Consider the following 23,955-nt stretch of genomic DNA (forward strand, 5'->3'; position numbering starts at 1 on the left):
CTATTAGTATCCCTCACATAGAATTGAGGATCAAGTCCATTTCATCCCATCCCAGCCAAGGAAATAGAGGGACAATTACTATGCCAATTTCTTCAATGAAAACGACTAATGTAGATAACTGATAGCATGTAGTGACTTCCTGTTTTGGTGGAAGAATGAAAGTGGAGGACAACCCACTTGCTTGAGAAATGGCAGTTAAGTGCATAAACAATCTTGGCTATTCTCTGAAAACTTTTAAATTTATTAATGATCAGAATGTCAAATCCTAATTAAAGAAATGCAATGTTAAATATTTAAAAAGTAAATGTTTCCAATAAATAAAAGCATATAGAGATATATATAGTAAACATGAGAAATAACTTCCTTTTTATCCTTGTTTACACTGTGTACCTAATAAAATGTAACTTGAAAGATAGAAATATCATATTACAGTTAAGAAAAAAGACCAGTAGTAATTTCAAAATGCTTAAGATGAGGAAAAAAATGCCTCAAAGCATGAGGTTTTTAAATATCTGGAATACAAATGCATAAAAGAATCTTTAAAAAAAAAACAAACAGCAACTTTAGTCCCAAAGAAAAGAATGTCATTCTTTTAAGAAATGGGTCTTCTTGAGTTATAAACTTTCACACCATTTTGCATCGAAGATCTAGAATATTTAGTGAGTAATGCACCTATGGTTTGCTTCTCTCCACATAGATCTCTGTAGGAACAAGGAGAAAAATAAATGAATAGCATGAATATTTTAGGGAACATAACAATATTCACAGTACTATTTGTTTATCTCTCTCCCCTAAATCTCAACTTCCCAGTAAGCCTAAGAGTATGTATTTGTAGGAGAGACAGGGTAGGGAGCAGTTACTAAGCCTTAATTGACTAGGTACATTAAATGCATTATCTTCAAGCTTCACAAGAAAAGTATGAGTAAAGTATTATTTTACTCCATATTAGATATGAGGAAACTGAGGCTCAAGTAGTAAAGGACAGAGCCACATTTTGACTTCAAAATTCATGTTGTTTCTTTGTTTTCTTCCATTTTATCACACAATGTTCAAATTGTAAGTACAAGCAGTGTGATACAGCAGGACCCAGACTTGGAGAACCTGGATACTAGGCTACCTGTTTGCACTTGTCATGGTTACCTGCCCTGGAAGTTACCTACCATGGTTGAACTTCCTCTTCTGTGCCCACAGAAGAAGACTGTGACCGGGACACAATGAGGGAAGAATGAATGGGAGGACATGAGAGCAGGGTTAGATCATGTAGGGCCTCAAAGAACATGGAAAGGAGTTGCAATTTAATTCTAAGCATAATGGGAAGCCACTAAGAGATTTGTAATCAATGGGAAAGCATAATCCATCTAAGTTTTAAATAATGGAAGTGGTGATGATTATGGAAGCCAGGTGGTGAGTTTATGAGGGTTCATTATATCATATTGTCACTTCTGAATATTTAAAATTTCCCAAAATAAAAAGTTTAAAGAGAACAAGAAGGTAAGGAGGCAAAATAGAAGTAGGGAGACCAATTCGGAGTCCGGTACAAGCTGATCCACCAGGATTCCCTCCTAGTTCGAACCAAGAGGTGAGAGAAGGAAAACACAAAAGTGAGTCCTAGCCTTTTTGCTTGAGTAACTGGATTAATGGTATTGCTGTTAAGTGAGATGAGGAAGATGGGTTTAGGACAAAGGAGTATCAGTGGTTCTGCTATGAGCATGTCAGGTCTGAAATTCCTATTAGATATTCAAGTGGAAATGTTAATTAGGCAGCTTGATATAAGAGTCTGGAGCCCAAGGAAAAGGTCAAGTATGAAGATAAAACTAAGACAACGCTAGCCCTGGCTGGTGAGGCTCAGTGGATTGAGCACTGGCCTGTGGACTGAAAGGCTGCCAGTTCACTTCCCAGTTCACTACCCTGTCAGGGCAGATGCCTGGGGTGTGGGCCAGGTCCCCAGTTGGGGGCGTGCGAGAGGCAACCACTTAAGGTTTCTCACACTGATGTTTTTCACACAGAGAGGGAGTTTTTCTCTCTTTCTTTTCCCTTTCCATGCTCTCTAAAAATAAATTTTAAAAAATATTTTTTAAAAAAGCTAAATGTAAATCCAGCCTCAATAAGGGAATCAAGGATAAAATCTAAAGAGAACAGAAGATGGCCAAGAACAGTGTCCTGGGGTACTCTATCATTTAAAGATTTAGAAGAACAGGGAGACATCAGCAAAAGAGGGAGAAAACTGGGGTACCTTCAAAAAGGAAGTGGCCCAGTGTACCGAATAGTGCTGAGGCCAAGTAAACATCTACAGAATATCACATGTTGATGGGAGTAATGTAGTAGATAGGGAGACACTGATAACACAAAGGGGGAAGGAATAACTAGAGGATTCCAAGCCTTTATAAGCCCCGAAGGATCCAATGCAGGAGGGCTGACCTTAGGGACAGTTCATACATTACACATAAGGGTCGGCAAAGGAAGTGGCTACAGACACGAGTAGGCCAGCTGATTCGGAGTGGGAAAGAAAATAGTTCTTGTCCTTTCTTGTCGGCTTCTGTTTTCTCAGAAAGCAAGGTCATAAGCTGAGGGCGAAGGGGAAACAGAGGGTACTAATGCTAGGAAAAGAGAAAAGATGTTAAGTGAGCTCCAAGGGTAGAAAAGTTCCACAAGGAAAGGTGCCTTGCCAGGGGCTGTGCAAAGTGCCTGGAGAGCCTGGTGAGCCCCGCTGGGTATTTTTCTCCAGGAAATTCTAGCTGCCCTGGGGTAGGCACAGAGCAAGCAGAAAGTTGGGTTTAATCTTTGTAAATCTTTGCCTGAGAGGTACGAGAAGACAGAGAGAGGGGACCAAAGGAGCAGAGCATCTATAGTAATAACTGAAGAGATTAACCAGGGAATCCGTTCTGGGTTGAAAGAGGACCTGAGAGGAGAAACACAGTGAAGAGGCAGCGCGGTTCATGGACCAGAGGTCCTACAAGCAGTGGCTTCTGGGCTGACTTGTTCTTCTGCAATCTGGCTTCTGTGAGGTGTCACAGCAAGGCAGCAGGGAAGGGAAGAGGTGGCAGACAGAAAACGGTGCTTGCCTTAGAGTCATGCAGCATCACCTGACTGTCCCCCTAAGAGCTGCAGTTTTGTAGGGGGGAGGGCAGAAGGGGTTTTGGAAGGAGTACCGTATTTTGTTGTGCATAATGCGATCCCTTCTAAATGCGTGCTCACATTTTTGTGCACGTTACACACGAGATTATTATACCCATGGTATGTAATCATTATACCCAGGTGTAATGCACATCCTCATTTCTACCCTCAAAAATTTAGCCAAAAAAGTGCACATTATACATGGCCAAATACAGCAGTAAAGAAGAGATGACACGTGCCCGCCTTCAGGACCAGGGCTTGGGGATAACAGAGAAGACCGCCTCCGCGTGAGAAAGTTTCAGAGGAAGCGGCGTCCTTGGGAAATACTCAAAAAATTGTGTCCTGATAATAATTTCCAGCCCTGTGCCCCTCTGTATAAAGAAAACCACCCTCAAAATTCATACTTAATACATCACTTACTGAATGTATGGAGCAATGTCGTCTCCCGTCCACTTTTCCCGTAGAGAGAACAGAGTATTAAACCGTTCCTGGGTGTCCTCAGGTAAATCATCTACTTTTAGCAAAAATATGATTTCTGGTCTTGACTGTCTATCCACCAAGGCCAAACCCTATTAAGAAACAGGAAGAAAAGGAGCAGTGAAAGTAACGGTCTAATGTTTAGATACAACCTGCTCTTTTCCCTTTAGGTGCAGCGGAGCCCGAGGCACGTAAAATGTCAGCAACGTGAAACACACACCAACTGCCCAGGGACTTTCATACAGAGTTCTCTTAAACTTGGCTTCTCCTTTTTCCTCTGCAGTCTGCCTTCTACCACACACTGTGTCAAGACAGCTCTAGTTCAAGGTCACCAGTGACCTGTCATTGCCAGTTCTGCTGGGCTCTTTCTTAGATTCATGGAGTTAGCACTGTTTTCTGTGTTCGTGTTTATTACTCCTTCCTCTTTGAATCTCTGCCTCTGACATCACCATCTCACTATTTGTCTCCTAACTTGATGCCACAGTTCCCTGGGCCTCTATCCCAACCCCTGTACTTGCCTCACTGTCACAGTCCTGGGTAACCACAACTAAACCCGTGATTTCAATGTCCATTTACTTACCAATGACTGAAATATTAGCACACACAACTCAAATGTCTCTTAGACTGAGCACCCGGTCTCTACATCCAAACCTATAAACAAACTCACAGTATTTGTCACCCAAAGCTGTTCCAGTCTCACTGTCCCAGGAAGCCAGGAAAAAAAGGCATCATCTCAGATTCCATTATTCAAACCCTACACCTAAGTCATCATTAAATCCTACAGGTGTTAGGGTCTCATCATTTCTCTGTTCGTTCTCTATTGCCTATTTCTTTGGCCACTCCTGTCTTAGGAGGACTAAGTGTTAGGAGCCTAGGTAGTTCTCCTTCTTAGCATGTAGCCAAACTCTCTTCCTTCTACCCACCCATCCTCATTACTGTCACAGTGTTCTTTCCACAGGCAAACTCGTCAGGCTGCTCTTGTAACACACACACCAAGTGGGCCCAGGGAGCTTTCCAGATAGAGTTTAGGGCCCTGATGGCACCTCGTGTGATGTTTTCTCCTCCGCATCGAGCATGGTGCCTGGACTTACAGGGAACGCTGCACATGTTGAGCAAGTCCTTTCTCTTATTTAACAAATTCTTACTGAGCATACACTATGTGCCAAGCAGTATACTATATATTGGCAAGCAACAGTGAACAAAATTCTATCAAAGGGGAGGTGGGCAACCACGTAATTAAACACTTTTCCAAAGCTAAGCGATCCGTCCCATGAAGGAAAACTACTGTGTGCTATGGAAGAGCAAGACAGGCATTTCTTCAGAGTGAAAGGAGGCCTCCTTGGTAAAGTGGCTCAAAGATGAGTAGGAGGAGGTAGGTCAAATTAGGGAGAAGATCATTCTGGAACAAAAGGCCTCGGGTGAAGAAGACCCTAAGATAGGAGAGAGCTGGATCATCTTGAAAACTTGAAAGAAGGCTGAGTGTGTGGCAAGGAAGTGAGAAAGTAGCAGGAGATGAAGGTACAGGGGAGATTACGACGGAGTTGGGAGCCACGACAGGGATTCTGGATTTTATGTCTTAAATGCAATGGGCAGCCATTAAAGTGATTTAAGCAAGACAGTCATCTAAATGACTGGCATTTCTAAAAAGTTGCTCTAGTAGCATAGCACCAGAGAATGGATTAGAAGTCGGTAAAACCGAAAGTGTGGAAGGCCTGCTTAGGGATGTTATTATTATTTATAGCCAGGCAAACATGGTCGTCTGAGCCGAGATGGTGCTGGGGGAATGGGAGAACCACAGACGGAGTGTGAAACAGGATTAACTATGAATGGGCCCGAGGGATTTCATTATGGTGAAAAAATGTTCTAAAACCAGCTTGTGGTAATGGCTGTGTAACTCACTAAATTTACTAAAAAACCTTTTTAAAGGGGGTAAATTTTGTGATATATAACTTATACTTCAATAAACTGTTGGGTTTGCTGTTTGTTTTTTTAAGGATTTTGTGATGGACTGAGTGTGTGGTGCCCTTCTCCTGGGTGACTAAGAAAGTCAATTGGCTCCAAGTTCAGTTCCAATGGGAGTTTCATTTCACCTCGTAATGACAGATGACCCGGCGAGTCGCAGCAGCAGCCAACGCCGCTCCCTCACCTGCAGCTGGTCCAGCCTCGCTACCATTCCTTCGGGGACACTCTGCTGCCAGACTTCTTGGAACTCGGCAAGGTTGAATTTCACTGCATTCTGAAGTAGCATTTGTGCTGTTGCTCTACAGATTTTGTCAGCACTCAAGTCAAAATAAATTTCACCTTGGGAAAGTAAGTAAGTAAATAATAAACCTCATCTAAGGAAAAGGCACGGATACTTTCAGTTTGTCTTCACAATTGAATACACTCCTAATGTCTCTTTGTCCTCCGTGAAACTCACAAAAGGAGTGATACACAACTACCTCCCACACACCCACGGGGCCCTGGAGTTTATCAGGAACACACCTCAGAATGGCACACTAATTTTAATGTACAATAGCTCATACCCATTAAAGGACTTTCCAAATCTTACCTTCCTCCGTGTATCTTCTTCCATAACAGTTAAGACAGTGTTCTATCATTTCTCTGAAAAAAGTAAAGCACTCATTTGAAAAGTTACCACATTTTTTAATACATTATATTTGAAATACCATTGCTAACTAAGATATAAATTTGTGATTTGAAATAAATGTAAGTGATTTTAGTTGCCCAGTAAAACTTTACAATAAGAACTTATACTGGGAAGCTACTATGTACCAGACCCCATGCTAAATAATTTTACATGAATTATGTGAGTACACATCTATCATAAAATAGTTAAATATAATTATCTCTTCACATTTTTAATGCAAAAATAACATGGTGCACATTTATTCACCTCATGATGATAATTCCCAAGTCCTTCTTGGTTGTATATTTTTTAACTGTCTATGAAATATCAAAATATAAGTGGTCCATGTCCTGGTTTAGTTTCACCCTGGAAGATACTTTTCTTCCCCTTTGGGAAACTGTAGGGACAGAGATTAAAATACGTACTCTGGCTCTAACGGTCCAAGTTCCTGAAGGCACACATTCAAAGGAACTTTAGCAAAAGACCAAGATTCGGAATCCACAAGCTGAGTTATATGATTCAGAAGTTTCATCTCATAGTCAAATTCAAGAATCCTCCAGTAACCTACAAATTGGAAAAGTTCGAGTTATCAAAGAGCATATTAAGCAAATCAGTTGGCTAATAAACTGATAAAGTAGCAGCAAGCTCTTGGCCACCTCAGAAAGAGATGCTCTGCTTTTAAAAACAAAAAAGTCTTCGCTTTCCTAATGAACAACACTTCTTTTAATGCGTCTCCCAGGCATTACAGGTTGTATATTGAAGGAGAGCAGATATTTTGTTTTTTTTTAAGGTTTTGTTTATTTACTTTCAGAGGGGAAGGGAAGGAAAGAGAAAAAGAGGAACAGAAACATCAATGTGCTAGAGAAACATCAATCCATTGCTTCTTGCACGCCCCCAACTGGGGAACTGGCCTGCAGCCCAGGCATGTGCCCTGACCAGGAATCGAGCCTTTGGATTCACAGGCCGGCACTCAATCCACTGAGCTACACTAGCCAGGGCAGTGTTTAGTGAGTACTTTACTTATGACTAAGACTGATATTTTTCAGGTGCTTTTAATACTCAATTATCTCATAATAATCTTGTTCTAAATGGAAACTTCTGGCTGGCACAGCTAGAAGTAACTTCTCACTGGAATGTCATGCAAATGAAGTCAAGGTCATGGGCCCGATACCTCACACTGTTACATCCACTGTGGGGCACCGTCATGATTATCACTCTCATCTGTGAGCCCTCCCAAAAGAGTAAACAATATGCCATAGGGCAAAGATGTCTAAAGACATGTCTCTTTCTCTTACATGGTGCTCAATTCATGTTCATTGTTAGTAACAATGGCAAGTAACACTACCTCCAATCTCACAGGCATTTAGAACTTGTAACTGGGCCATTATTTCTTCCTCACTTGCCTGAATTTGATCAAGCAAATCTTCAGTTGTATACTGAAACAAGAAAAAAAAAAACATTTTAAAGCCTTTGACTAATAGCTTTTAAGACTACTGAATTTGGGGGAACAGGTCCATAGACTAGATTAAGGTGATATTTATGCACTAGCTCAATTTCTTTTGTTAACATGTAATGATTACTACACAAAATCAGTGGATATCTTAGAAGAAAGCATAGGAGTTAATCTTAGTGATGTTGGATTTAATAATGGCTTCTTAGATATGACACCAAAACACAAGCAACAAAAGAAAAAAACAGATAAATTGGACTTCAGCAAAATGAAAAATTTCTGTACTTCACGTCATCAACATAAAAGGACAAATACTGCATGATTCCACTCACAGGGACAGTGAGAGTCATGGAATTCGCAGAAACAGAGTAGAATACTGGGTGCCCGAGGCTGAGCGGCAGGGGAGACCGGGGATGTAGTGTTTAAGGGGCAGAGAGTTTCAGCTCGGAAGATAAAAATCTCTGCAGACGGATGGTGAGGACGGTTTCAGACCAATGTGAATGCACTTAACACCACAGAACTAGCCGCACACAGTTAAATGGCAAATGTTATGTCATGTACCTTTATAGTTCTTAAAAAACCAAGAAAGGAGATCCTAAATAGAAATTCCCCAGAGATACATAATCAACAAGCACATGAAAAAGTGGTCAACATCATCAGTCATTAGGGAAACGCACACTGAAGCCACAATTATACCACTTCCGCCCCACAAGAATGGTCATTAAAAAGGCAGATAAACCAAGTGCTGTCAAAGATACGGAGAAATTGGAACCCATACAATGGGAATGCAGCGTGGTGCAGCCGCATTGGAAAACAGTCTGGTAGCACCTCCAGAGACTATGCAGAATAAACGCATGACCCATCCATCCCGCCCTCAGGTGTCCACCCAAGAGAAATGAAAACACAGGTGCAATAGACAGAACCTGTGCGTGAATGCTCACAGCAGGGTTATTCACAACAATTAAAAAGTAGAAACCACCCAAGTGCCCACCCACTGCTGAATGGATGAATAAATGTGGTACATCCATAAAACAGGATAATATTCACAGTAATAAAAAGGAATAAACTACTAATACATGCTACAACATGAATGAAACTTGAAAACATCATGCTAAGTCAAAGAAGAAGGCAGAGAAGGCAACATATGATATGATCCTATTCATATGAAATGTCCGGAAGAGGCAAATCAGTAAAGACAGAAAGTAGGCTGGTGGCTGCCTAGGGCTGAGGCGGAAGAGCGAAATTGAGAAAAGTAGGATTGGAAGGTAATAGCTAAAGGGTCCAGGGTTTCTTTTGGGGGCGATGAAAATGTTCTAAACTTCACCAAGGTGCTGACTGCACACCACTGTAAATGTACTAAAACCACTGAATTATATCTACACTTTAAAACGAGTGAATTGTTTGGTATATAAATTATATTTTTATAAAGCTGTACCCTCCCCCGCAAAAGTCAGTCAGTCAGTCGGTCAATGGAGGAAAAGAGAACTTCTCATATAAATACGGTCTTCAGAACACCAGTACAGTTCTGGAATTTTGAATTACATGAAACATCAAAAAATATTTTTTGATTGGTTTATATCTTACCATATTTCTAAGAACTAGTCAATTCTGACATTAGAATAAGAGAATTGACATTATTCCATAATTCTGACATTATGGAATAAATGTAGAATACACACATTTATTCCATAATGTATATATGTAATAAATTCTAATACTTATCTTTTCTAAAGAGCCCCTAATTATAACTTTTAATTAAATAAAAAGTAATTTAACCTGTGAAAACCATTTTGGCATAGTTAGGAACATGAGCTTTCAGCTACAAAAACATCATCATGATATGTAAAATTGGCTTTAAAATACACCAAAAAAAAGTAAAACAAGGCAGGAGGAAGCAGAGGATAGAAGAAAACAAAATTGAGAAAATATGGATAAATGTTCCACCAAGTGGTAAATACATGGTAGTCTCTCTGCTTTTGGATATGTCTGAAATTTTCGCCCTATAAACTTTAAAAAGGCAAAAATGTCACCAGTTAAGTGCCTCTAATTACATTTCTATTTTTAAATACCAAAAAATGAAAATACTAGTCTTACTTTTGAGCAGCTGGAATCCTTTTCTTTCTGACTGTCGGGTCCTTCGTAGGTATTTTCCATCAAAAGTCTCTTTAGCTTCTTTAATTTAGGTCTACATCGTCTTAGTTCCCAATAGTTATTAGAAAAACCAAAGATCTAGAATGTAGAAATAGTAGAGCCTTTTAGAGGCCATTCTAAAAGAAAAATCTCGGGCACCATTTCAAGCCCACCCCACTGCCCTCAACCAGAATCAAGAAAGGGACGCTGCCATTCTGCCTTCTGTGCGGAAGGCAGCCATCCAGCTGCCAAACAGGTGGAGGGGCATCTTCAGGAAGCTGTTCAAACCCCAGCTAAGAAGGCGCTGCCAGCGTAGTGAGAACCAGTTATTCAGCTCCACATCTCACGTGCACTTTGGAAACTAGAGTGTGCCCAGAAAAGAATGACCAGAATGGTGACAATTTTACAAGCCAGATAGAAACAACTGGAAGCCCTGGCTGGTGTAGCTCAGTGGATCGAGCGCAGGCCTGTGAACCAGAGGATCACGGTTTGATTCCCAGTCAGGGCACATGCATGGGTTGCAGGCCGGTTCCCTGCAGGCCAACTCCCAGCAGGGGACGCACAAAAGGCAACCATACGTTGATGTTTCTCTCCCTCTCTCCTTCCCCTCTAAAGATAAATAAATAAATAAAAACTTTAAAAAAAAAGAAACAACTGGAAATGAATATTTTTAGGCCAAACCACAGAAAATAAAGAGACATTACCAGGGTCTTCAAGTAACAAAGGAATGTGAAAGGGAAGCAAGGGGACCCTTGTTCTGTGTTACTCACGATGTCGAAATCAGACAGAAGTTAAGGAAGGGAGACTTCTATTCAGTGCAAGAACTCTGTCTTACTTAGAATGGCAGCCAGTTCCTTATTGGACTGGTGAAAACAGTGAGAGTCCTACCAGCTGATAGGGTCTAAATAATGGATAAACATCTGTTATCCCTTTTTTTTAATTCTACAAAATTTTTTAAAGATTTTCTTTATTTATTTACTTTTAGAGAGAAGGGAGGGGGAGGAGAAAGAGAGGGAGAAAAACATCAATGAGCAAGAGAAACATGGATTGGTTGCCTCTTGCACACCCACAGCAGGGGACCTGGCCCACAACCCAAGCATGTGCCCTGACCAGGAATCAAACCAGCAACTTTTTGGGTCCCAAGCCAGTGCTCAATCCACTGAGCCACAGCAGCCAGGGATCCATTACCCCTCTCTGTATCTCTAGCACTTTCCCAGTGTCTAGCACTTAGTAGGTGCCCAATAAGTGTTTCACATGAAAAAAGAAAATGCTGAAAGTGGACTGTCTTGGGTGCCTTCCAATTCTAAAATGGAAAGTCAAGGGATGCTTTTGCCCTCAAACTGGTACAAAGCATGACTGACAAGACAAGGCCCATAGGCTGAGGTTTGCTGCTGAATTTAAGGCCTTCAAAAGAGGAGCTTCATGGCCCTGGCTGGTGTGCCTCAGTAGATTGACTGCCCACCTGCAAACCAAAGGGCTACCAATTGGATTCCCAGTCAGGGCACATGCCTGGGTTGCAGGCCAGGTCCCAGTAGGGGGTGTGCAAGAGGCAACCACACATTGCTATTTCTCTCCCTCTTTCTCCTTCCCTTCCCTTCTCTCTAAAAATAAATAAATAAAACCTTTTAAAAAAGGAAAATAACATCTTTTACAAAAGGATGAACTGGTAATATTTCTAATGAATGATAATGAAAGACATAACCCTACAAAAACAAAAATACAATACTTTGGAAGTTTTTCTGTCCTAACAATAGCATATAAATCACTGAGCTCTCCCAGCATTTTCACTTCTTCCTATTCCAGTTCTGTTGTTATGGAAGTAGTTGGCCTGAAGTCATACTGATAGAGTTAAGGGCTGTGCTGTAATTGTTACATGTGTAACAGTCTAGCCGGGATGGGGACTTCCATTTGGTATCTGCCATCCGTTGTCTCCAAAATAATTAAACAGTTGGCATACATGGCTATGGATAGTAAAGAACTAAACCATCTTCAAAGGTGAGAAACACACTTCCCTCCAAAATTCAATTTCTGCCCAGACTAGTGTGGCTCAGCTGGTTGAGTGTGGTCCTACAAACCGAAAGGTCACTGGTTTGATTCCCAATCAGGGCACATGCCTAGGTTGCTGGCCAGGTGCCTGGCTGGGGGTGTATAAGAGGCAATGAAAATGTTTCTCTCTTTTTCCCTCCCTTCCCCTCTCTCTAAAAGTAAATGAAATGTCTTTAAAAATTCAAATTTCTTTATTTCTCTACCTCTCATATATTACCTAATGCACCAGTTATGGTTTAAGGGTGTCTCCTTTCAAAACATTTCCATAGCAAAACTTAACCAAAAATAGGTAAAACTCGTAGGATGAATCACTGAAGAGCAAACTTTCTACACTACAGAAAATGGGCAACTTGTCTGGGACTTAAAAATTGAATCAGGAAAACAAAGACAACGTCACCAGACTTAATAATGATGATGATGATGATATTTCAGATTTCCTGTGATTATATGTTGGATACCTAAAGCTCGTCGTTAAGATTTTATTTATTTATCTTTAGAGGGGAAGGGAAGGAGAGAAGGAGAGAAATATTAATGTATGGTTGCCTCTCGTGAGTCCCCTGCAACCCAGGCATGTGCCCTGACTGGGAATCCAACCACGATCCTCTGGTTCGCAGGCCAGCGCTCAATCCACTGAGCTACACCAGCCGGCGCTTGGAAACCTAAAGTTTTTAATTAAAGGCATGATGAGAATAAGTGTTGTCATTCTTATACTTATGTAAATCAGGAGACAGAGAACAGCACCTCAGAGTGGAAAATGTTACAGTGGGTTTCTTCCATCTTCAGCTGGTCTGGAGTTTTACAATCAGGGATTAAAAGCAACATATTGGAAGTGCCTGCGACCTTCAAGTCATAGGTCTTGTCCTTACTGCACAGCACCGCCTGCTCGTCTTTGTCGCCACGAATCACCAAGCTGCAGAAAAACAAAAAAAGAAAACGCATGACCTGCTGAATTGCCCATGGACGTCTTCATTCTAAACCGTCCCCAAATCCTCTAGGCTGACAGAAGTTAAATGAAGCCTTGATACCGCGTCTGGCCCCCGATATCATAGCCCTCACGGGGGGACGGGCCCCACAGAGCAAGAACTGTGCCAACTGAGAGCCAGGGGGCAGCAGGTGGCCTCACCAAGAAAAAACAACTCAGCATGGCAAGAAAGAGTGAGAGGCCAGCTGTCGCCACATGGTATCATTGCGCAAAGTGCCGGGAAGAGTACAAGACCTAAAGCATCCAGAAGCTTCCATCAGGATGTCACAATTTTCTAAAACATGCTAAAGCAGTACTTCTGAAATGTATGCATGGGCATCTTTGGGAATTCTGTTAAAAAGCAATTGGAGGGGAAGAGGGTAAAAGGGAACTACATAGTAATGGGAAAAGGGCAATAAAAGAAATAAAAATGTCAAAAAAGCAAATGAGGATTCAGTAGGTCTGGGATGGGACTGAGAATTCTGCATTTCTAAGGAGCGCCCAGAGGATGGCTGAGCTGCTGGTCCTGGGTCCCACCTGGGAGCAGCCCTTCTTGTTTTGCTCTGAGAACCTCTGACCATCAGGCGGGCATATCCTGTCCCGACCATCAGCTATGTCACCAAGAAATGGGGACCTCGTGAAAAGAAGGCTGCAATGCTGAATTACAAGAATGAAAAAGATATGTTTACAAACTGGTCTAAATAAAGTCTCTGACAAAGGATCACAGGTGGAAAAAAAGCAAGCGGGAAGAGGGTAAAAGTGAGGAGGACTAAAAAAAAAAAAAAAAAAAAGACTAAGCTTTGGCTGGTGTGGTTCAATGGACTGAACACTGGCCTATGAACCAAAGGGTCACTAGTTCAATTCCCAGTCAGGGCACATGCCTGGGTTGTGGGCCAGCTGTCCAGTAGGGCGGCATGCGTGAGAGGCAACCACACACTGACGTTTCTCTCCTTCTCCTTCTCCCTCGCTTTCCCTCTTTCTAAAAATAAGTAAATAAAATCTTTTTTTAAAAGACTAAGACAAAAATGCTGGCAATGACAACAGAGTTTGGTTCTAGCAGTTTTCCTGGTCCGTAAAGCATTTAACCATCCTGTACACAATTCACTTCTTCTAAACTAAGCCTTTAAGTGAAAAGAACAAAAGATTTCTGTTAGCTTCCTGGCGCTAATCACACTGAATGCTCCCAAGGACCTATTCTTCAACATTTACTTCTACGTTGCACTATCCGTGCTTTGAAATATTGTTTAAAGCCCTGACCAGCGTGGCTCAGTTGGCTGGGTGTCATCCTGCCGAGTGAAAGGTGGCCAGTTCGATTCTTGGTCAGGGCACATTGTGGGTTGTGAATTCGGTCCCCGGTTGCATACTAGAGGCAACTGATTAATGTTTCTTTCCCTCTCTTTCTCCTTCCCTTTCCCATTCTGTAAGAACGAAGAAATAAATGAAATCTTTTTAAAAACAGGGGAAAAAATAAATATTTTGTTTAGAACTGCCCCCACCCACATGCACACACAAATTTCAACACCCACATTGCCAGGCCTTCTGGGGCTTGCCAACCAGGATAACCATAACTGGGCAAAGAGGAGGTCCCCACACTTAAGGCCTTTCTCAAATAAATCCCTGCCAACTCAGATGGGATGAAAACCCATGGGTGAAGTTCACCGTCAGTTCCCTTGAAGATACTGAGTGTCCAGCATCTGGAGACTGGCCAGTTAACTGTCTAATGGGTGAAGCGTGAAAACTGAAGGACAGCCTATAGGATTCAATTTCAAGGAAACTGTAAGAGAACAAACTACCTCATAAAATGAAATGCAGGTGTTGGAGGAACTTACAATGCAGAAGACAATCAAACCACAATTTGTAATCCTAACTTCCAGGAGTTGGGGCAGCATAATATTGAGAGATAAAGATTTTTTTTAAAAAAACTAAAAAAAGAGAAAAAAACATAAAAAGGAATAATCCTCTAGACTTCTCCTTTGATTGTTTGTTAACCTGTGGTCTTGCAGCAAATGGGTAGCTGACCTAGATTTAGAAACTGCTTCGGATCCTCCAAGCAAGACAGTATTTTGAGGGCTTTCTTCAATTACCAAGTCTGTAAAACGGCTTTAAACGTATTCCCTACAGTCTTGCCTATTGCCTGAGTGTAGAAGGCAAGAAGAACTCTATAAATATTAGCTATTACCATTGGATTTCAAGGTAGAATTGGCCAAGGGTTCTGTACAGTCCCTGCTACCACTGTTAACGTTTGCAAAACTTCACTCAGGTTCTGTCTCCTGAGCCGTTTCCGCTGACACAGGCCTCAGAAATCAGCGGGAAGAGGTCCTATAGATCCCACCACTCCAGCTGTCTGGTGCCTAGCAGTGGCGTGAGATCCTAGCAAAAAGGTAGCGAGCTGTGGAATGGGCCACCAGCCTGCCGTGAGGCATCCCTGCCGCCCGCCCAGCAAATCAACAATGCACCTCCCAGGCTCAGTTCTCAATCCCCGGTTTCCCTGCAAAGAAAATCACAAGGTGTCTGGCTGGAGGCGCGGCGGCCCCGGCTCACCTGCGCCCGGCCTCCAGCTCCTGGCACAGCGCGGGATCCAGCTCCAGCAGGCAGAAGTCGCCGGCCGCGGCGGGGCTGGCCGCCGGGCTGAAGCCCAGGCAGTGCACCGCCGGGAGCAACTCCGCGGGGTTCAGCTTGGCGACCTGCAGCGTCGCGTCCACCTCGCCGCGAGTCCTCCTCATCGCTGCGTGCGTTTGGGGGCGGCGAGGAGCCGAAGATCTAGAGCACGAAGACTAAAGCCCCGGAGATGAAGCGACTCCGAAATGTACGCGAAACGGGAGCCAGTTTCTAAAGCGCGCCAAGGCGGCTGGGGCGTGTTTCCGGGGCGGAGCGCGCACGCGTCTCCGGGAAAGTACAGGGCGGGGGTAAAAAAGCGTCCCCGGCCGTGATCTCAGCGCGGTCAGGTCTCCGCAGGGGGACCCTAAGCTGTGTGCTAAAGAAATATGTTTTTTTTCCCGGGACCGTCTTGGTGGAAGCTTGGGAAACAGAGCTGCGATCCCGAGGGATGCCACGCGGAACGCTTACTCACTCCTCCCGCTGTCCCCTTGGTAGCCCTCCAATACTCCCATTTCCTCGCTGCAAAAGAGTCTCATCTTCTGCCGGAGGCTGTCATTGTGATAGCACTTTGCATGCCTAAGTTCAGGAACCCTTGACCACAGTCCTGTCAAGTGGTCTCTTGGTCATCCCGTTTTGCAAATGAGGAAGCAAGCGCCTTGCTGGCGGTTGCGCAGCTAAGAGGTGGCAAAGTCTGATTCCACCGCAATCTGTGGCTCTAAATCCATCCTGTCGAGTTTGGTGCACACACCTTGCACCGAAGCTATGCCCTGGTAGAAATGGATGGGGCACCTCACTTCTTTGGATCTGGGGACCATCGTATCTGGGAGACGATGGCTTGGACTAGGCCCATCTGTCGGTTGAGTACCTGGTCTGCCATGTGGCGAGCTGGGACTGGTGTCAAGAAGAATAAAACGTTTCTGGGGGTGGTAAGGTCCTGCAGTCCCCAGGAGGAGATAGGCAAACTTGCCATTGTAAGACATGTAAACTGCCCAGTGTGCGTTCTGTAAGGCGTCTGCTAGACCAGGTCTCACAGTGAGCGGAAGACAACGTTTTAAGAGCAGAATTCATCCTATATGCACATAGAGGAATAACTTGTAACAACAGCATCGTACAAACTGTCCCAGGGATGCTCACAGGCCCATTTTGGAATTCATGCTGCCTCCGACTTGAAGGAACCTTGGGAGGAACATTCCATTTAAAACTTGGTGGGGTCACACTAGTCTATGTAAATCAGACTTTGACAGGAGTAAGACAACGAGGTGGGTGGGGAGAACTGAGGGATTGAATTCAAAGGAATGAGCAGGCATTTTCTTTGAACTCCTGGGTGAAATTGTATACAAATACAAAGTCGAGCATCTACAGGGGTTGGATGGTGCTTTAGCTGGTGGTGGAAAGGTTCCTATACTGACTTCGTTACCCTTCTGTTTTGCTACAACGGAATGCGTAAAGAATATGGTGGAGCAACGTGCCGAATATAAGGGACTTTGCCTGATGAGAACTCACGATCAGGAAGGGAATCAACCCTTGTGGATGCTCTTTTAAATGGGAAACATGACCTACCACCGGAAGCAGCTTAGTCTAAGGAAGCGCTGGCGTTTCCATCAGACAGGCCCACTCTGGCCCACTAGCTTTGTGACCTGGAGCAGTTTGCTTAATTTCTCTCAGTCCAGCCTCCTTGTCTGTAAAAAGGAGAAATACTACCTGTGCTAAAATGCATGTAAAACAAAGGATGTTTAATAAATGGCAACTTTTTGGAATTTGTTAATCTGATTCATTAAATAATTTTTAAAAGATTTTAGTTATTTATCCTTAAAGGGGAAGGGAAGGAGAGAAGGAGAGAAATATCGATGTATGGTTGCCTCTCGTGAGTCCCCTGCTGGGAACTGGCCTGCAACTCAGGCATGTGCCCTGATTGGGAATCGAACTGCGATCGTGTGGTTCGCAGGCCCATGCTCAATCCACTGAGCTACACCAGCCAGGGCCATTAAGTAATTTTATTAGTAGTTAATTAATGGCATCAGATGATTGCTCCTACAGCAGGAAGCTGGACCTGGGCTCCTCTCTTCAAGTAGAATAATGATCATTTTAATGAATTCATTTTTAAAGTGTTAATGGCTACATTTAAAAAAACATATTTCTACATATTTTTCTTAAATGTCTGAGGCTCACTCAATTATTCATCTAGTGACAGGAAAAGAGAAAAACTTGTTTAACAGGTGCACTAAGTCACAGAAAAACTTCAAAAGAGCCAGCCAACCACGCTAAAGTCACGTGTGTGGTTGCAGTGTTCGCATATAGTGTTTCACAGTCTGAAAGGGGAATTTTGTTTAGTAAACCACACCTCATGTAAGAATTACACACGAGCACATTTTTTATTCTCATTTCCCCTCTTCTGTCTTCTTCTTTTCAAATTTAGTGAAGAGCACGCTGATGTCCAGTCACCCCCAAAACACCGACTGTCGGAACCACGGCCTTGGCGTGGGCCCTCGTTTCCTATCACCAGTCAGGTCAGGTCTCTCTAATACTCTCAGTCTCAGACTTTAAGCAATTTTACATTTAGTTGTGTGACTACTTCAAGTCTTTCATCGTCTCTAACATGGTAAAGCTATAATGTTCACTAAAACGTCATTAAGCAGAGTGCCCAGTATATAATGTATCTTCATAAAAATTTACTGAAAAATTGAGTGAATAAATAAATGAGTGAATTGTAATAATGTTACCTCTAAGGAGGGGAGTGGAAGAGGACATCAAAAGAGATTTTTTGATTTATCTTTAATGTATGGAGTTTAGCAGTGAGAGTATATTCATGCATTAAATGTATGTAATTAAGTACCTTACAGATATTTTCCTCAATATTATAAAATCCAGTGTACTGACAAATAACTTGAAATGGACCGGTGATAAATCATTCATGAACAAAGTAGAGAGAGGAAGAGGGGGGGAAAGAGAGAAAGCAAGAGTTGCTCATTCTGTTCTGTGGCACAGATTGGAGAGAGATCAGAGTAAACGGAGACCAGTAAGAGCCTGGGTGAGTGATAAAGGTAACTGGGCTTGAGAAATCACTTTTGAGATGGGGTGGACAACAGTGGCTATTTGATCTGACATGGCGACTGGGGGAGGAAAGGCTCAAGAATGAATTCTAGGCCCCTGCACCAGCACTGCCTGTCATTTGCAGCACGCTGCAGCTGGGGGGTTAGGGACAGATTCGGGGGGAGACGGGATGGGTTCTCACTTTGATATGTGGAGACTGAGAGGCCATGGAAACATACAGGGGAGGACATGCCTTGAACTTTGACCTAGAGATGATGCAGGTGTTCCGGAAGGGAGGGGCTGGTCTAAGAACCCCCAGGCCCACGATCCACTGTGGCTTCTTGGCTTCACACAGGGAAGAGTTCAAACACAAGCAAGCGCAGTTTAAAAAGAAAGTGAGTGGATTAGTGAGGCAGAGAGACAGAAAACAGGCCACTCCACAGACAGAGCAGCCCCCTTTAGCGGAATTGCTTCCTTTATTGAGGTTCATTTAATAAGGGGGTAGGGTACCCAATGGGGGGAGGAATGCACCAATCCTCCAGTTAAAGATGTTGAGATTTCCCAGAGGACTCTGCTGGCCATTTTGTGTCCTTATATGGGCTTTTCCTTTCCAATCATGGCCAGTGTGGGGCGTGCCGTTTAGCATCCTTCCGTGCCACTGTATCATTGTGTAATGAGTGTATGATGAGGCTAGGGGTCACTGGTAGATGACGTGAATCACCATGTTGGGTTGAGCTGGTTTCTAACAGTGTTAGTCATAAATCTGGTGGGGGGAGGGATGGGTAAAGCGGTGGTGGGTGGTCTTACTTCTTGACAGTTTCGGGAGTTTTTATTGATTCCCGCTCTTCTGTCGAATACCCTATTTCAGAACTTGGATTTGAATAAAGGTCTGGCCAGGAGCTAAAAGATAAAGCTTGGAAATGCACGCATATGGCAGTTGTAAGAAAGCCCGTGAGTGAGATTACCCAGGGAGAAGCTGATTTACCACTGAACACTAGGCCAAAAATAAAAGCTCTCCAGTATTGGAGGTGGGAGGAGAAACAAAATAAAGTAGTGTCTTGGAAACCATTTTACCTTGTGTGTACCTAAAGTCACTTCAGATAAAGAAGTTCTGATGTACAAGATTGATTTACTCCTTTTGGAAATACGGTAGTTTAATTTTTAACTTCATGTGCTTTGTTAAATAAACCTTTAAGGCTTTGCTCCCAGAATGATCAGGATTTTGACCACTGGATGGTGGTATTGTTTCACGTTTCACAGAAAAGCTGCCCTGAAAAGCAAAGGAAAATTTTTTATATATTTACTGAGCTGAGTACTGTATGTATGTTATACACTATTATTTCTGCAATAGTATAAGATCAGGGCAGTCATGAGTTCAAAATCTCCCAGTGGATTCCAAACTTCAGAGTAAAAAGGAAAGTCCTTAAGACCTTATAAATCCCTATTACAGCCCCTTCCCCCACATTCTCTAAATTCACAGGAGGTACTTCTGTGCCTCAAGGCTCCTTTGCTTCTAAATCAACCTGATTAAGATATAAATTAAGTAAAATAAACTGCACCCATGTGAAGGGAACACTTAATGGTCTGACAAATGCAAACATTCTCCTTGAGGCAAGATAGTAAAAAGACAGGGAAATTCCTTGGCGAGAGGAAGGGGGAGACGATTCAGCCTGGCCTCACCCAGGACTCTAGCTCACCTGCCTCTTCCCTCCCAGCACCACTCCCTTAAGCGTTAAGCCCTCAGGGCAATGAGTTTCTGATCTGCATCAAAGAATCTTCGGAACAGAGTCACAAGGCTGTGGACTACAGAGAGGAGCGTTTTGGCCAAACTAGAGATAACATCTAGCCTTCAGTGGTGTTTCAGATCCAGGCCCAGAAAAGTATCAACACCAGGGGAATCAGTGCCTGGGCAGGCATCAGCATCGGACGCACCGCCCAATGACTCCCTTACCCCAGCACCTACCGACCAGTAGAAACTGCGATCTTCTAGTTCCTGGTCCTATATGCATATTTTGAGAAGTCGGCATATTAAAGCGATACGGAGAGATCTGCTCAGATCACTGGGGAGGAGCAGGGAGAGGCCAAAGGAGGTGGTGGTGAACAGCCTAGAACAGGATGGGCTGAGACGCTGAATGCCTTGCTTCCAGAGTGCAAGGAACCCTGAGCTGCCAGAAGAGGTAACATAAAGAGGGCAGAGGCTGGCTCTCAGGCTCTTCTCCCTGAAGGATTCTTGGATGACATTTCTGCACCTGCCTGCAGGCGGTGGTTTGGATGGGAAGGAACTCCAGGGCGCAGCTTGGGATCAGGCCAGCCTGGCACTGGGTGGCAGGGTTGTTCTTTTCTGGGTGTTCTAGAAAGGATGACCTCTGAGGTAGAAGTCTGCCGTTCTTCCAAAGGTGTGTAGCTTTTGTATCTTGCATGGTTTTAGTTTGTAAACTCACCCTATAGAAATAAGATAACTAAAAACTAACAAGGGGAAAGATAAAACTCAAGTGTTAAAGAGTTTAGCCTTAATGATAGGTTTAAACGATTAAAGCTATAACTAAAGAGTTAAAGATTTTAGCCTTAATTGGTAAGCTTAAGTGACTAATGCATGTGGAAAGCTAGTATCCCAAAGTTATGTAGCTTTTCAGGAAAGACTCCATTCCTTATCACCAAACCTTGGCCTCTGGAATTTTGCCTAGAGGATGGCGGCAGGCACCAGGAACCCACTTGCTATTCCGTAACAAAAGGACACACCTGGAAAGCTGATGAATATTCTGTCGAGGTCCTCTCTTGGGACATCCCCCGACAGGCCTGCCTTTCAGAAAACAGATTAAAATTCTTAGAAAAAAGGACCCAGCACCTGCTCTCCCTGGATGAGTCCCCACCCTTCTTCTTCCCCTTCTCCCTTCAGGTGTGGGTCTTGGCTTTCTCCTAAGCGGAAAGGGGAACAGGAGACTCCCTACAGTCCAGGGCCATACCACCCCGAACACGCCCAATCTCGTCTGATCTCCGAAGCTAAGAAGGGTCAGGCCTGGTTAGTACTTGGATGGGAGGAGACTTGCTACGGCGGGACAAGTAGGTAGTTCCAGCTCCTCTCAGGCTACCCCTGACCCTGACTCCAAGGGCCCTTCTTTTGCCTCTGTAACTTGTTTCCCCGAGTCCATGCAGCCCAGCTGACTCCCTTCTTCCTCTGCGACTTTCCTTCTAAAAGGCCAAGGCAGTGCTCTGGAGGGCCCCTTGAACCTTCCCTTCGAGTGTACTTTCACTTTGCCTGCTAAGTAAACACCTCGGGCTAGAGTTTGGGGCTCTGAATTCTTTCTCTACCAAACTCAAGAACAGAGAGCCAACATCACCAGCAACACTGATTGTGCCCAAAGTCATCTCATGTCCCTTGCAAAATAAGAGGGAATATTTGGTAAATATAAACTGCTCCTTATTTAGGTTTTTGTTATGTATTTATTTATTGAACTGCTACTTATTTTAGTTTTTTGTTTATTTATTTTTTAAATTGCTACTTATTTTGTATTTACTTTACTTTTTTTTCTAGCTTTTTACTATTGATTTTAGGCCTTCCTTCTTTTCTAATGTAAACGGTCAAAAGTATGAATTTTTCTCTAAGCTCTTTTTGGCAGTATCCCATAAATTTTGAAACACGATCTTCCATGATCATGTGTTTGCAATACATCCTAATTCTCTTCATAAGTACTTCTTTGCTCCTGAATTGTTTAGGAGTGAATTGTTTCTGCAGGGATCTGTGACTTCCTAGATTGCTTTTGACGGGCAACAGAGTTTGCCACCCCAAAATATGGCTCTTTAAGATATTATTTTAAGCTGTTTTTGAGAAACAAAAGACTCGGAAAGAATCTTTGACCTTCTCCTCCACCCCAAAAGGATTTAGATAGAGAACAAACGAGGACCTAATTCAGGAAGGTGGGTATTATCATAGGTAAGTACAGTTCAATCTGAACTAGTGTGTGATAAACAGGGAGGAACCTAGCAAAGCCCTTTTAATCAAAATGTCCCACTGTTTCCAGATGACCCCAACAAACATTTGTTTACTAAACATCAACCTTTATTTTATCTCCTGATATTTTTTATAAAAATTTATTTATTTATTTTTAGAGAGATGGGAAGGGAGGGAGAGAAACATTAATGCATGACAGATACATTGACTGGTTGCCTCTCAACCAGGGACCTGGCCCAAAATCCAGGCACGTGCCCTGACTGGGAATCAAACCAGTGACCTTTTGGTTTGCAGGTCAGTGCTCAACCCACTGAGCTACACCAGCCAGGGCACAAGTGAAAGGATTTTACACAATGATGAACCTTTCTTGGTAAAGTTCTGAAGTAAACAAAATACAGTCCTTTCTTGATGTATACAATAACTGCATCCTGGACAACTCAGGATTATATTGAAATTGTTTATAAAATACATTGTATTTCTATGTAAATCCAAATTATGTTATAGGCTCAGATAACAGCGAATAGACTTTTGATCCACATGAATATCCACAGGATATAAGAAAGACATTCTGGGTTTAGGACAACAATTCAATTCTTTTTGTGAAGTGATGTCCCGAGCAAATGGGAATATCTAGAATCCCTGGTCCCTGCTCACTAAAAGCCGTAGCATCTCCAATAAGGTGACAAACCATTGCCTGCACCCAAAATTTTCTAAAAGGTACTCTTAAGGGGATGCCTTTTTCTTATGAGACCCACTATCATTTATTGTCATTGCAAAAGAAGCCAGTAGGTGGCAGTATATACCAAAGTATTAAGCATCTTTCCCAGGCCCTCTCTATTGCATCAAGGACTGTGGAGAACCAAGGTTGAGACCAAGACTTCTTAGGAAGTCAGCAGGGCTGGGTGGGACTGGAAGACACAAGGACCTCACGTTTATTTAGAATGTTTTATTTTTATCACTTCAGAAAGGTGACTCAAACACCACAGAGAGATTAAAAATGAATGTGAGTGATAAATACATGAACATTTTATTTTTCCCTAACTTGACATTTATTTTCTAAAGACAAGTTCCCTTTAAGAATCTATCAACAGAATTATCTAACCAGGACGTTGTTAAACCACCAATTTGTTTCTATGCGTAGAGGAAGAATACAAATTGTAGCAGCAAGAGAATCAAGACTTTTACTAATATTTAAAAATTAAGTCTCAGTGAAAGATTTCAGTGAAAAGAGCAATAAACTGGGGAATGCAAGACAATATCACAGAGAGGTGGAATTTAAGTTAGTCTTTAAGATTGGCAGAAAAAATACAGGTGTGTATTAAAAGGCATCAACAATACTAGTTAACATGTTATTAAGCTTCATCGTTGGCCATATTCTTCCGCAAGTTCGGCTCACTATCTTACACAGCCATTCACCATTAACCGGCAGTCTTCAAAGCATGGTCTGCCAACAGGAAATCACTACGCCTTGTCAACCTAAGAAGGCCCAAACCAGAGGAGAATTTTCATAAAATTTATTTGAGCTGAACAGAGTCTTCCTCTGGAAGCCAGAGCTCAACAGACTGAAATAA

General features: G+C 42.8%; 1 protein-coding gene across 1 annotated transcript; it reads right to left on the reverse strand.

Annotated features, from left to right (window-relative positions):
* Window positions 1–294: 294 nt before the first annotated feature.
* Window positions 295–15,646, reverse strand: DSCC1 (DNA replication and sister chromatid cohesion 1). The gene is made up of 9 exons (XM_037048452.1): window positions 15,349–15,646; window positions 12,588–12,756; window positions 9,765–9,899; window positions 7,566–7,656; window positions 6,646–6,784; window positions 6,143–6,195; window positions 5,738–5,892; window positions 3,535–3,683; window positions 295–701 (listed from the first exon to the last, which is right to left on the reverse strand). The coding sequence occupies exons 1-9, from the start codon at window positions 15,528–15,530 to the stop codon at window positions 593–595; spliced, it is 1,182 nt and encodes a 393-aa protein (XP_036904347.1). The 5' UTR covers window positions 15,531–15,646; the 3' UTR covers window positions 295–592.
* Window positions 15,647–23,955: the final 8,309 nt, after the last annotated feature.

Source organism: Sturnira hondurensis, unplaced genomic scaffold (genome assembly GCF_014824575.4).
Source record: "Sturnira hondurensis isolate 20B ecotype Veracruz unplaced genomic scaffold, ASM1482457v3 Scaffold0006413, whole genome shotgun sequence".
Taxonomy (NCBI): domain Eukaryota; kingdom Metazoa; phylum Chordata; class Mammalia; order Chiroptera; family Phyllostomidae; genus Sturnira; species Sturnira hondurensis.

Bases quoted from the DNA above. Each gene is read 5' to 3' on its own strand.
- DSCC1 (XM_037048452.1), bottom strand. From the start codon at position 15,530: ATGAGGAGGACTCGCGGCGAGGTGGACGCGACGCTGCAGGTCGCCAAG. The intron at 9,900-12,587 runs GTGCTGTTCTCT...TCTACATTCTAG, and splicing joins GTAACATTTTCCACTCTGAG to ATCTTTGGTTTTTCTAATAA. The intron at 3,684-5,737 runs GTGAGGGAGCGG...GTTTCTTAATAG, and splicing joins CGAGGCTGGACCAGCTGCAG to GGTTTGGCCTTGGTGGATAG.